Here is a 15,311-nt window from a genome sequence, read left to right on the forward strand (position 1 = left end):
AAGTCCTTGTCCCATACCTTTTTGGTAATACTTGAATGTCCTGTCCCTTTAACTGGGTGAGAATTACTAAGAAATATGGGGATTCAAATTATTTTTGGCTCTCCTATTTTTGGCTTTCCTTACTGACCCTCCTATTAAACACCCCAGGGTGGGGGCCACTGACATGCCTGAAAAGGCTATTACCTTCACCACAGTAGTGATTAAGCTAAAAGATACTCATGCTTTCCTACAATTTAAATAGTATTTTCTTTGGCCTGAAGCCCCAAGCTACCACCTTAAATATAAGTTCCTTCACTATGGGCTATTACTGCCTTGTCAGTCATTTTATAATACCCCAGTTTTAGCTATCAAGAAGACCGTGATAAATGAGGAGGTTATTCCTGTACATCTAGCTCTCCCTAACCCCTATACTCTGCTGGGCCAGATTCCTTCAATTAGCCAATGGTTTATAGTCCTAGACCTTAAAGATGTTTTCTTTTGCATTCCATAGCATCTGAGTCCCAATTCCATTTTGTCTTTGAGTGGGATAACAAGTTGGGTTAGAGCAAACAGCTTACCTGAACTGTCCTTCCTCAAGGATTCAGGAATAGTCCCCATACTTTTGAACAGGCTTTAGCCAGGAATTTAAGTGACTTAATGTTAATGGATTGGGCTATCATACAATATATGCATAATCTTTTTATCTGTCTCCTATCTCTAACAGTGACACAAGATCATTTGGTTCAGACTTTAAATTCCCTGGCTGACAGGAGATATTAAGTTGCCAAGCTGAAGGTCCAATTACTGCCCCAAATATTCCACTACTCAAGAGTTTGTTTTAGGGGTTTGAGCTTTCTCAACAAAGTGTATGCAGGCCATTCAAGACCTTCCAGCCTCTAGTACCAGAAAACAACTTTGTGCTTTCCTAGGAAATAATCAAACTCCCTTTTCCTGTAAATAGGAACAACAGGCTAACGATGAATTAAAATCCTCTCCTCAAAGCCCGTTTTGGGACTGCCACAACCTGATGAATCAGTAAATAAACATCAAGATGTGGCTCTAGGGGTTCTTACTCAGGCCCTAGAGACTATTCAAATGCCTTCAGGATACTTATCAAAACAGCTAAACACAGTACCCAGGGTTGACCAAGATGTATAAAGGCAATAACTTTGTGTTTTAGTAGAGGAATCCCTTAAGGTTACTTTGGTCTACTATTCCTTATCAAGTGATTTCCCTGTTAAAATGTAAAGGTTGTCTTCTCAATCTTGCTACTTTGCTTCCTACTCCTGAGCTCAATTTTTCTGACCAGGAGGGAAATAACACTAAGGTTGTCCATGATTGTCTTGATATTATCATTCTAACTTGTGCTAGCCAACTAGACCTTTAACACCAGCCTCTTGATAACTCAGATGTAATGTCGTTTACTTATGGTAGTACCTATGTAAAAGAGGGCAATAGACAAGTTGGTTATTGTACAGTTTCTCTTAAAGACACTACATACTGAGACCCAGCCTTTGCCTGCAGGCACAACTGGTCCAAACAATTGCTTTGACTCCTACCTTAGAGCTCAGTAAGAATAAATGAGCCACAATATACACTGACTCCAAATATGTCTTTCTAGTGCTGCATGCTCGTATTTCTATTTGGAAAAAAAGACAGCAGAGCAGAAAGTTTAAATAATAAGTAGAAAAGAGGACATATAAAGAAAGATATGAGTGTAAGGAATTTTTTAGTTAAAAAAGGACAAAGGAAAAGCACATTTGGGATAAGAAAGAATCTTGCATGTTGAGATTCTACCCTACTAGAATAAAAAAAAGATGAGGACAAAAATCAGAAAGTTAATTAAAGTCAGCATTCTAAGTACAAAAAGGTCACGAGAAATAAAGCTTATAAAAATAAATTTGTGTGTATGATTATTCTTTTTTTTCTCTGTTGGTTTTGTGCCTCAAGAGCCACTCCTTTATACTTCTTTATTGCTCACATGTCAGTTACTTCCTCTCCAATGTGGGACCAGAAAAGACCAGCAACCAAAACAACATTCCTGTGATGAGGGACAATTCTGGCTTTATCAAAAACACTCGTAAGGGGCCGGGGATTTAGCTCAGCGGTTCGGTGGCCTGCCTTGCGAGCGCAAGAACCCGAGTTCAATCCCCGGTACCGAAAAAAAAAGTTAAAAAAAAACAAACACTCGTAAGCCCCATAGAGGACCACAAGCACCTGTTGAAAGGACTAACCCACCAATGAGATAAATAATGTGGTGACAGTATTACTGGGGGGGTTATTTTATGACTGCTATAAACCAAACCTCCCCTGGGGAATCATCTCTTATGCTCTTGTTAGATCTGACTTGACCCCTGTATATACAAAAACCCCTCTCTATTAGCCTAAAACTTTAATTCCCATTAAAGCATATAAAGAGGGTCCACAAGGTCAACAGTTAACACCTCTTTGAAAGGGCCCTTTCTCAGCAATTCCTTCTTCTCTAATAGCTATCGAAGTTTCAGAACAGCCAGATGGACCCACCATTCCTGAGTCAAACCTTGGGAGAAGTCCCTACAGAGACCCCCAAACACCCTGGGAGAGCCAATGGTTGGGAGATTTGAAATATCTGTCCAAGCACACTTCAGTTATATAAAGCCCTCACCATCCCTGCTGTACCTTTCAACAGAAGGCTGTGTGCATCTTGGGCATTTTTCTTCCAATCAGAACTTAGATTAAAATTACCCTTCTGCTCATTTGTGCTTCCATGGGGTATGAGTTTATGTACTTAGTGGTGCCTATAAGAGGCCTTATAAAACTCGTTATAGAAAACTTAATTGCCATCCCCTTTGTTTAACTATTTCTGATGAATATTTTTGTCCCTAATCTGCCCTGTAGGGCTTAAAACAAGAAGCCTTGGTCATGTCAGATTCCAATCAGCTTTGGGAAAATGATACGGCTTGCCATTTTGTATCACCTTGGTGAAAATGCCAATCCATTTTCAGATGGTCCTAAACTCTTCTGGCCCAACTATCTATAAATGGATGCTTTGATCAACCCTCCAGGCCTGAAAGTCAGTAAGAATTAGGACCCTAATTCCCTTCAATACAACCTCCCAATAGGAAGTAGCTACAATGATTTGGTATTCCCAGTACTCTAAATGATTTTAGGGTCCCATCTCTCAAGAGGGGGAGTGTTAGGTAGTTAAACATTAGCTGAGTACTAGTTACAGTTAAGTAAAGAAACAAAGGCCTCAATGTATAATACATTTATAATCATATATTAGATCTCAGACCCAAAGACACAGGGCCTGTATTTCTAGAACAAGGCATACAGCATTCCTGGATGCCGTAGCCTACAGCCCAATGATATCAGGAAAGGAAATGTTCTTTAAAGACCCTCTCACCTTGAGATGGTACCTGGTTTAAATAAAGAACTTATTTTTTCATAAATCTCTTCTGTATGTTTCTTATATGTTTAACTCCCCTGAGGAAACATTAACTATCTAAAAAGGACAGGAAGACATTTTTCAATTCTAAACTTCTAAGGAAAGTGTTGATAAGTATCATAATTACCCCCTAGTTCCCAAAACCACAGGAGTAGCTCTTGTGTGCATAAAAATATCCAGACTCACATGGTGCAGGTGCTGCTGTGGCACTGCCTGCCTTCTCACTTGAGGGCATAACTCTCTATATATATCTACTTTACAATAAATTCTACCTGGACTTATCCATGACCACATACTTCTTTTGACAGAATTCTTTGATCAATGGCACAAATAACAGAGGACCAAGGAAGTGAGATGCTGGTTCCCTACTGTATCAGCACCCAACTTCCTGCTGAGACAAGTGAATCTAAATGTGAAAAATGAAATGAAACCATACATATACCAGCAAAGCAGCAAGGATGAATGTCCCTAGAACCTGTTTATAGGGAAAGAAAGACTTCATGCCTTTAAATCCACAGGCAATATAAAAATGTACTAAATATAAGGATATAAATTTTATAAACTTTTTTACATTTCTAAGACAAAAGTCTATGACAAATAAGGTCAAGAAACATCTGACAAACAGCAAAAACATTTGCAACATATGCCACAGATAAAAAGCTAACATCTACAATACATAAAGTCCTCTTAAACAGTGATCAAACACCATTAGATAAAGCAAGGGAAAGACATAAAATATAATAAAAAGATACAAAATGGTCCCCAAATAAATTTTAAAATGTTCAAACTCAACCTCAGAGAAATGCTAAGTAACAATGAAGAACCATTTCTAATCTATCAGCATGACAAAAAAATGTTTGAGTGGCAAAAATAGTTGGCGAATCTTTGGTGAGTCAGAATATTTGTAAGGCTCCATAAGTGATTCTAATGTGCAGCTAAAATTGCAAAGCATTGATTTAGGGGGCAATGGTCCAAATGGAAACTTCATAAAACAAAAAACTACATTCTCCCTAAAACTGAAAGTGCTTCACACTTGAAATTTTAACAATCCTTAGCCAGCATGGTGATTAAATGTACACACACACACACACACACACACACACCACAATGTTTGTTTTTGGACAAACGTCAGCAAGTTTGTTACATACCACTGAAGCTTTTCTAACTCTTCTGGTGAGGAAGGGCAGGGTGTCCTGACAGAACAGCAACACTGTTCTGAAGGAGACATAAAAGAAAAGGAAAGAGAAAATGCACGGTCAAAAATTAAAAAAAAAAACAAGGTGAAAGTCCATACCCATCAAGTACAAGGTTCTTATACTCATTGTGTTTTGAAGGGTGATCACCTATAACTGGTGAAAATATTAACTGGATACCTTTATATTGACAATCATATGTACACAGTAAGTGCTTAAATATGAGTAAATATTTTTTTCTCTTTTGGTTATGTGCATGCAATACCAGTCATTCTTCAGGAACCCTAAGAGGAATTCTGAAGCACACGTTATCCTACAGAACTTTATGTTAAGTGAAATAAGCCAGGCACAGAAAGAGAAATACCGCATGATGTCACTCATGTGGAATCTACAAAAGTCTAACTCATAGAAACAGAATGAAATGGTGGTTCCCAGAAGACTAGGGTGGGAAGACTTAGGAAATGTTGGTTCAAGCACACAAAATTTTGTTAAAGGAATAAGTTTGAGAGATTCATTCGGCAACATGATGACTATAGTTACTAAACAATATACTGTATACCTGGAATATTGCTGAGAGTAGATTTTAAATGTTCTCACCACAAAATATAAGTATGTGAAGCAATGCATATGTTAAATAGCTTGAATTAGCCATTCCACAATACAGATCAAAACATCATGTTGTACACCATAAACATAAATGTTTACTTGTCAATTAAAAAAAGGAAGCAAGCATATCCCTGTAGCAATCCACTGAACATTCCAAACAGAATTCTCTCTTGTAAGGTTTGTGTTTATCATGTTTTCAGATGATTTACTGAAACTTTATAAGAAAGCAGAAAAATTAATGGTCTTTCTGAAAATTGCCTAAGGACAAAGGAGTCAACAGAAAGCTAAAACATATGTAAATTTATTAATTACATTTTCAATTAAAACACACTAAAAGTGATGTGAAAACTAACAGCAATAAAGATAGTGACAACTTACCCATCGGTTGAATCGGTATTCTTCCAAAAGCAACCATTATAGCACACACATTCGTTGTCTTATTTAGTTTTATTGTGAATGTACAATTTAATGTGCTGTAAGGAGAGATATACATAGTCAGAATGTTACTAAATTGGAAACATACCTATATATTTGTAATTACTTTTGTGAACTCAGTGTAAGGAAAAGGACCACTGAGGGTTAACTTGTAATGCCACCCAAAATAAGCTTGTAACACTCATCTAACATGGTCTGAACTTTACCCCAAAGACTTTATCTCTACTAAGAAACATTTAGAGAAGTTTACATTCACAGATATTATACACCAGAGACCTTCTGAGCACACACAGCTACTGGTTTCTTTTGCCTGCCTGCATAATGAATAGGCAGGGGTGAAACCTGGCTGCACAAACAAGCACCTTGACACCTTTAGTCTTACCCCTAGCTGGCTACTTGCCTGGGATACACAGGCACTTGCATTTCCATCATGACTGCCCTTTCACAAAGCAGCCTAAATGAACACCAAGGTCTCTTAAATCCCAAATATGTCTGGCAATTGAATCTAAATTATCAGATAGCTAAGAATTTAAGATATTCTTTCAGTTTCTTTCTACTTGAGCATTGGCACAGGTGAAAAAAAATTAATGTTGCAAATAACAAAAATAGGTAAGAGGAGAGACCAAATACACATAGTGGATAGGGACCCAGTATACAATTTGGAGGGCTTAACATGGTTTGTACCAATGAATAGTTTGTTGAGTGGAAACTCATTTTCTAGGACTGGATCTTATGGAATGTTCAAGAAGTGTGATTATTCTTTTATAAACTAGTAGCTTATGCAGCCAGGACAGGAAGTGGCTAGGATTTAAAATGGTTATCTGTGCAATCCCAAATAATTGTTGGACAATCTTCTGATTCACTCTTCCACACATTTTAATTGCTTCTTTTTCTTTCCAACCTTTTCCTTCCTCCTTTCTCCTTATCCCAAGTTCCATACTATGTTTCTTCATTTTTGTTTGGTCTCTTCACTCTGCCTGGACCACCTGTGAGCCATTGCTTGGCCATCCTGGTAACCCTCAGAGCTAAGGACCCTGATGATCTTTAGCCTTGTAGAACCAGAAGTTAATGACTTGATATCACACACTCCCTCAGATATGACAGATTGATCAATATTTGGAAAAATAAAAATATAAAAATCATAAGTGTCACTAACATGTATTTATGTTAGAAGACAGCCTTTGAATTTGCAATTTAAGACACCTTCATACTTTATTTTTCACAAATGGAGAAACAATGGCTTTTGTAAAAGAATTTAAAATGACTAACCTTTGGTCCTCCTCTGTAGCACACACTATAAAATAAGCCTGAAAAAAACAAACAAAAATATATGCTATTTTGACAGTTGGGAATATCAGAAAAGATAACTCAGGGCTAATCACAGTTTAGAACGACAAGAACCATTAGATGTATTAGCTTCACACTCCTGATGGATTCCTGATACATCATAAAAACTTTTCAGTCCATATGAGTTCTGCTTGGACACCTCCAGTACCATCCATACACAAGGAACACATTCTCCTGGAGCTTTAATTTTAAGAAACTTTTGGTCTTACATAAAAGAAAATCTACTTCCTTGTAATGTGTACCCATTGCTCCTAGTTCTGTTTTTTGGAACAACGGAACTAGACCATTCACTCTTTTACACAAAAGATTTGGGGAAATTTGAATGCATATTTCCCTGTGAATGCAGAACTCTGTGCTTTTCTCCAAATAATAACTATTTTATAAACAATGTACAAGGTTTAGCATAATTACCTCACTTAGAGTTTGTAGGGTTTTGTTGAGCTCTGACCGCCTGTTAATAAAATGAAAGAAACTGACATTAAGGAGATCATTAGTAAGGTGAAATTCAAAACAAGTTAGATTTTTAGCAATTAAATCAAGCACAAGGTATTTACTGCTTACATTGTTCCCTTTGAAGAAAAAGAAAGAATAATGAGAAGTTGCTATGCAGGAAAAATAAATTATTTATACTACAAGGGAAACTAACCAGACAGGAGTTGGATCAGTTCTAGCTAAAACAAGATGTAAATTATAGTTGAGCAACCTTGTTATTCATTGGACTACTATAACGCCCCCCTCCAGGCATTTTCTTCTGGCAGAGAATTAGAGGAAGAATAGGCCTGAGGCAGAAATTTCTGAGTGGGGCAAGCCATGCACCCCATGCTTTTGATTGATTCTTCATTCCCTCTTCAACTTATGCAGCTTCTCTAGCACTCTCCAGGGCTGCCTTCCATACCTTCTGAAGCCCCTCTAGGAATTTTTTTCATTCCTCTGTCCAACCACCATTCCAACAATATTTTCATTTCCTCAGCATTGCAGAGATTCACTGAAGTTTGTATGAAAGAAATCTAGCTAAAGAATTCAATCTAAGGCAGTCGTTCTTAACAGAGGATGACTGTCCCTCCAGGGATAGACATTTGACAATATCTGGAAGCAATATCTTTAGTAGTTACACTGGGGAGAGTGCTACTGACATCTAGTGAGCAGAGGCCACAGATGTTGTTAAATAGTCTACACTGCACAGGGCAGCCCACCACAACAAAGAATCATCAAGCCCCAAATGTCAGTAGTGCTGAAGCTGAGAAGCCATGCTCCTAGAAATGGGCAATAGTTCTAGGAGACTCTGGGAAAGGTCTGCAAGGAAAAAGAGAAAGACCATGGCAACAGCCAGTCAGCTCCTCAGGGCCACTTTCTTGGGGTGGCGGGGGGAGGGTCAATGGCCCCTCTAGTCAGGGCTAACTGCTGCTCCTATTCTACTTTCAGATCCATTAGAATGTTCTTTGGTACCCTGTAAATATCACCTTTCTGAAGTTACTGCTCTTAATGACAGAGTAAGACTGTCTGTAGCATAGGCCACCCCACTGGCTGATACTTCCACCTATGGTCTCACAGGGAGCACTCATTTGTAATGTTTTCTCATTATCTGCATTTGACCTTGTAAGCTGAAGCCTACTTACCAAAGATATCTCTCTGACCTTTCACTCATTGATGGTTCATGAAGACATGAGTCCTGCCTTGAATCCGTCTTTCAATTATGCTGGATACTGAGTCACATTAAAACTCAAATACCAATTCAAATGAAGCTGTCGTGTAACTCAGAGTATTGGAAAGCCAGTCAACGACAGGTAACTGGTTAGTTTGCAAAGTAGGTAAGAATGAACTAGCACTACATCCTTTGGATGTGAAATTTTAAGTCAAACAGCAGATTACTTACTTCAATTCATTTAGTGACAGGACTCCAGTGAGGGTGATATTGGCTATATTTTGGTTCTGTTGAAAGCAAAAAATCATTAAGAACATAACAAGAAGCATTTAGTGTTGATTTTTTTATGTACTAACAGGAAGTTGTTCTTCATTTTTATTGACCACCTAAAGAACTATACCTCAAAGACTGAGTTCTAACTCTAGAATACTGTCTACTAGATAATTACATTACAGTTACATAGAAAGGGAGGGGAGGGGAAAAGTGCTGCTCAAAAGTTAGTGGGTATTAGCTGAAACTGTAACTGGTTTATTATTATTTTTAAAATTTCTAAGCCAGCAGTTCTGATCAGCTAATTTCTGTCTTACTTCATTCAAGGGTTCCCAAAAAAGAACACCATCAGAGCTTTCTCCATGGCAACTCCCAATGTCATAAGAAGGGAAACTTAATAGTAGCCATCGCTGCCATTTCTAGCATCCAGTTCATCGCCTGACACATAGTAGGTGTTCAGGAAATAGTCACTGAACAAGCGCATTTGACTGGAATACTCTGAATCAATGTTAGGTTATGGGAAGACTGCTATCACCAGATTGAACACAATCCAATTTGGAAGGTTATTCTTAGGCTCAATACACATATTTCTTGTTGCTTGGAATTTCTTAGGTAATCTAAAATTTTAACTGGTAATTGAATTGCATTATAATAACAATCAGTATGAAACAGTGAAAACTAAAATAGAATTATTAACAAAGCACCATGATTATTACGAATAGTTAGGAATTCAATAATACAGATTTTACTTATATTTGGTCATAAAATTTAAAATGCCAAGGCCAGGAATTTAGCTCAGTGGTTCCACCTTCTGCCTTGCAAATGCAAGGACCAGAGTCTGATCCCTGAAAATTTTATTTTTCATGATTTCAGTAAGAAAAATTAAAACCTACCTGGGTAATGTTGGGTTCTTTGTCTTGAAATGTAATCTCACCTCTGTAGAATACTAAAAATAAAATTTCAACAAGAAATTTGAGATTTGTATCTTTACAATTTGAGGATTAATACATGTAAAAATATTACCAAACTGCTTTATAAACAGTTTCATCGAGTTCTTTGTTTTTACTACCATGTATTCTCTTTCCAATCAATTAGCTACCTAATAATTACTAACATAATTTTCACAAACTATGAACTATAATTTTATGTGGGGAAATCAGAAAGACAGAAACTTGCCCTTGTCAGTAAATTTTTATCCTTATGTTCCTCTTTATGGAACTTTATTTCCCTTAAAGGTAACTGGTGGCTCTAATGTTAACTTAAAAAAATCTTTTCAAGTTTCAGTGACAGTTACATAGATGAGAGAAGGAAGGAAATGGGGTTTCTCACAAGTTAAACAGTCTTACTGAAGTATATTTATACTTTGCCAGTTTTAAATTTTGTTTTTATTATTAAAATACAGTTACTAAATGCAGTATGGTGCCTAGAACATGGCTGAGATTTTGCTTTGGAATGTGAATAGTGTGCAGGGTGAACCATCTCTTCAGATGAACAAGTCAATGTTGCTTTCGCTCCAGAAACATTAAAAATACATTTTTCTTAAAATGCTCACTTTTGGAAATATTAAATTTAATTTCAGTCAATTTATGTCCCACAGGGCACTCCTAGGGGCTTTGACTGTAACTAGAAACAAATAGAGATCTGCAAACAGAGGCATATGGTATGCACTCCACACAGAGACCAAAAATTGGTCTCTTGAGCAATGGCGCAAGGACGTTGTATAAACCGAAGCAGTGTCCAGGCAATGTTTCTGTGTTTTAGCTTTCACTATGTTTGCTACTGAATAAGGCCAGTTAGCAAATACTTGAGATTTTATGGATCATACAAACTCTGTGGGAACTTCCCAAATCTGCATGCAAGCGGCCATAGACAATTTGTAAGTAAATGGGCATGACTATGTGCCAATAAAACTTTATTTACAAAAACAGATGTCTGGCCAGGCATGGTGGTGCACGCCTGTAATTCTAGCACTTGGGAGGCTGAAGCAAAAGGATCGCTGCGAGTTTGAGGCCAGCCTGGGCTATGTAGTGAGTTCAAGGCCAGCCTGAACTACACGATGAGACCTTGTCACAAAACAAAACAAAACAAAACAACGAAACAAAACAACAAAACAAAACAAAACCAGATGGCTGACAACATCTGGTTGGTCTACCCCCCTGACAGATTGGAAGTGCTGCTGCTGTCACTACCTCCTCCTCCTCCCTCTTCTTTTTTTCTTAGGTATTTGGCATTGAACTCAGGGCCTTTGCACTGAGCTATCACTGTCTTATTTTGAGACAGGGTCTAAGTTGCTAAGTTGCCTAGGCTGTGATTCTCTTGCCTCAGCCTCTCAGAGTCCTGGGACATAAGAATGCTCATTTTCTTTTACTGCACTCCAAAGTACAACTGATTCTCATAGCTATATAGCCTATGGTTTACTTCCGCTTATTAATGGCTGGCAAAACCACTGGATGAATGATTAACATGATTTACTTCATCAACTTTTTTACTGAGAACTTCAACTTTTACATATTCATATTGAAATTTCAATTAATACAGTATAATTAAAAGCAAAATTAGTTTATATCTATGAAAAATTATTTAGCCATTTAAAAAATCTTAGCTTTTAAAAGACTATTTAGGTTTTCTGCATGTGCATGCACCTGCCACTCAAAGCCTGCCTCCCTCTTCGTGTTGAATGCATGGAGAGTTTGTAAATGTGCAGGGAGCACAGTGGTTTTGGTTGCACAGGATAAGAGGCCACTGTTTTTTGACCCTCAGTGTAACTCTTCTTGATCACCTCCCAGCTTCTTCATCAACCTCCATTTCCTTTCATAGACACAGACTGGAAAGCTGCAAGAACCAAAAGTTTCTAGTTTCTGGCAGGATATCATGGGGTTTTTGGTGCCAAAAGATCTGGTTCCCAGATGAGGCTGCTTTCACCAGAAACTACAACAAATGGTCAGTTCGGTCAAACCTTACTCCCACCAGCTTTCTGGCATGTTACTAAAGACGACCAGACTTTTTTCCCTTATATGCTTCAAACACTTTTCAAAACTCACGTAGATGCAACGGAACTAGTCACCAGGCCAAAACACAGATAAGCACAAACAATAATGACATTATGGGGAATTCAGTAAAAAAGAAGGTTAAGATCAAAGAAGGAAGGAGGAGGAAAAGGGAAGAGAAAGTTATACAATATATGAAAATAAAATGTGTCCAATAAGTTTTCTTGTTTTCTTAATCAAAACCAGCTAATAGTCTATTGGGAGCACAATGTCAGCAGAAAACCCAAGTGAACAAATCTTACACCACATATTAGAAAAAGTTTGTGAAACATTCTTTTCGTAAGAAATGTTATTTTTCTACCTATCCAACTTTAATGTATTTCATTTGAAATTGTTACCTGTTATGGTTTATACCTAGATGTTCCTCAAGAGGATCCTGTGCTCACACGTGGGGCTTTCAGGTGACTGGAGCGTGGGGCTTATACTTGACTTGGTATTAGGGCTTCCTCTGGTCGGAAGAGTCAGTCGTGGTGGGAACATGGTGTAGAAGAGTTTATCTCCTTCCTCAGCTCCTCCCTTTGTTCTCTGCTTCCTGTCTACCATGCCATAGGCAGCTCTCCTCCACCACAGCCTTTTGTCACTATGCCCCTCTGCCACGCGGCCCTAGCTTGGAGCCAGCTGACTGTGGACTAAATGTGAGCAAAAATAAACCTCTCCTCCCTTAAATTGTGGGTGTTGGGTATTGTGCCCCTGCAATGAGAACATGACTAAGACTCTACCTATGTATTTCAAACAAATTATAAACTATCGCAAGGAACAAAATGAAAGAAAAATTCCTATAATGATTGTTTATTACTAGAGTTCTATCAAGGCTTTAATATAAGATACCATGTTACTTCCTCCTCTTTCTTCCCATGATGCATATCCAGCTCTCTTCCTATGACCTCCCTATCAGACCATATTTTTTGTTTTTCACATTTATTATCATTGGTTTTAATAAGGAAGGGAGCCCAGAGAGCCAAATCGATGTGAGAAAAGTGGTTGTTTCATTCCTATAGCCCATGGCCTAAGAGGAAAATAATCCTTTCTCAAAAATAGTATGCTGTCAAGAGATTTTCACTTCAATTTTTAAAAAGAGTGAACAGTCATAGAGATGGCAAAACACACCATAAACACTACTGGAATTAAGCATTTAATTGAACTGGGTGTACATGAGTTTTCAACATTCTAGCAGTCTAGTTTATTTTATTGTTAGCATTTGACAACATCCTGTTTCTAAGCTATAATCCTTAAGGTTCTAGGAAAAGCCTGAGGAATTCACATATATAAAGCAACTGAATTATTAATAACAATTTCAGTGCTAATTATGTTCACAAATTAACTCTAAGAGTATTAGCTCTGGATTTAAAGCCATGGTGAAAACTATTTATTATAGAGCTTTATGACTCATATTAAAGAAGTTAATCTATCATCTAGAGAATGGGAAGACAATTTCAGCCAGATCAAAAATTTGCTTTTTAATTCAGGACTATTGGTAGCCAGTGGTATGAAAAGAGGATAGGTCAAAGAGGCACACATACATAACAAGAAAGAAACAAATTATTTTTTTTATGGACCAAATTTATCTGGTAATGTGTAATGTACGAAAGAACTAACCTGAGTCATTGCAAACAGATGACAAGTTGCAGATATTTCTCTGGGATTTGACTCCTGAAATAAATAAATAAACAAACAAACAAATAAACAAATAAACAACAAACCAACCCACCCACCCACCTAGCTGGTTAAGCATATCAACCCTTGAACTTGTATAGTACATGGCAAAGAAAATTCACAAAGGAAGGCATTAAATGTGGATCAAGCATATCAAGAAGCTGAATATAACTGGCTGGATGAATTTCACAAAGACTAAAGTAATGAATGAGTTTTCATTTAGTTGGTCAGCTATGGAACTTGAAATCTTTACTGTTCTTTAGTACACCAGTTCTGACTCTGAACAGTTTCCAAAAACTTCTGTCCCATTTCCAATGAACCCTTCTCCTGTCTGACAGAAACAGAATACCATGGGAAAAAAAAATCAACTGTAGAGCCTTTAAATGTAATAGCCTTTAATTCCATTTTCTCCTTTTTCTGGGTAGGAGAATCTGGAATACTCTGGTGTTGATCTTAGCTCTTTATGTAAATGTATGTATTAAATAACATTAATGACATGTTGTTTCATGAGAAAAAAACTATAAAATTCAAAACACATTTGTTCAGCACCTACTATATTCTACAGATTTGGGGAGGTTCCCCATCCAGACCCTGCCCTCAAGGAGCTTACAATCTAATGGGTAATCCCAGCCAGGAAATAATAAGTTTTAGTGATGGCCAGGACGTCAGAACACACAGAAATTCAAAGGAGGCAGAGGTGAATGAGAGATGAAATGAGACATACTGGAGCAGAGCACTTCATACAGATTAATCTGAAAAACGCTCTCTCCTTTGGTGAAAGGGGAAAGTACATTTCTTCTTTAAAAAGCGCTTAAGGCTTACTTCTCTAGAAATCCTTCCTTAATTGGATCCTTTTGGTGAAGTGTAAGAAATCTATAGTAAATGGGAAAGGCAAATGATGACAATGTCCTAAGCAAACTGCCAAGGGGGGAAAATGTTACGTTAAGGAGTCTTTTGGCCTCCTTGTTAAATCTTATTTGGTCAGAATTATATATGAAATGCCAAACTGCTGGTTCATGTCCACTGCATATTGTAAGTCCTTGGTTTTGTTTTTATGACAAAGCTACTTTGGATGAAAGTTAAAATTACAATTTGACTTAATTATGGTTTCTGCCAGAATGATTTACTGGTGTATAGGCATCATGCTTCAGCTAAGAGTTTTGATTCTGTGAACAAACTGAATTTAAGTGCCAAGTCACCTGATGTGTAGAATTCTATACCGTTCCACAACAACGTTAACCACACCAAAAGAGAAATATTTCATTTTAAATATACTTGCTTATAGATATAACTCATTAACCATATATGTGAGGCAAATATAGAATATATAGATGGTAGATAGTATTATTTTCAATGTCCTTTAAACTACTGGCCCATTGCTTGCTGAGTTTTTCATTCTACCATGTCTCATCTTTCTCTCAATTTTACCTGCATATCTATTTCCAGTGATGTGTATTTTTTTGCAGGTCATTCATACTGAAAAATTTCTCTCCTATTTCTAGGGCTATTATCTGTAATTTCCTCCAAGGACATGGCCAGAGGCCATTCCTTAAATCCTGAGTAAGAAAACTATCAGAAAAGGGCCAGATAGTAAACATTTTAGGCTTTGCAGGTCATATGGTCTCCGCTGCAGGCAACTACGTGACTCTGTAAACAAATGGGAAATGACAGTGTTGCAATAAAACTTCATTTACAAAAACAGGAAGGGAGTC

General features: G+C 37.4%; 1 protein-coding gene across 2 annotated transcripts in view; it reads right to left on the minus strand.

Moving 5' to 3' along the window:
* Positions 1-15,311, minus strand: part of Adgrg2 (adhesion G protein-coupled receptor G2) — a 96,171-nt gene that overhangs the window by 36,860 nt on the left and 44,000 nt on the right. For both annotated transcript variants that reach the window (XM_033760426.1, XM_033760425.1), the window contains 7 exons: positions 13,543-13,596; positions 9,793-9,845; positions 8,861-8,916; positions 7,399-7,438; positions 6,910-6,947; positions 5,584-5,678; positions 4,555-4,621 (listed from right to left, as the gene is read on the minus strand). In XM_033760426.1, the coding sequence (XP_033616317.1) occupies positions 4,555-4,621; positions 5,584-5,678; positions 6,910-6,947; positions 7,399-7,438; positions 8,861-8,916; positions 9,793-9,845; positions 13,543-13,596 (403 nt within the window). The remainder of the gene's footprint in view (positions 1-4,554; positions 4,622-5,583; positions 5,679-6,909; positions 6,948-7,398; positions 7,439-8,860; positions 8,917-9,792; positions 9,846-13,542; positions 13,597-15,311) is intronic.

This window comes from Fukomys damarensis, unplaced genomic scaffold, assembly GCF_012274545.1.
Source record: "Fukomys damarensis isolate Sample0158 unplaced genomic scaffold, DMR_v1.0_HiC HiC_scaffold_39, whole genome shotgun sequence".
NCBI classification, from domain to species: domain Eukaryota; kingdom Metazoa; phylum Chordata; class Mammalia; order Rodentia; family Bathyergidae; genus Fukomys; species Fukomys damarensis.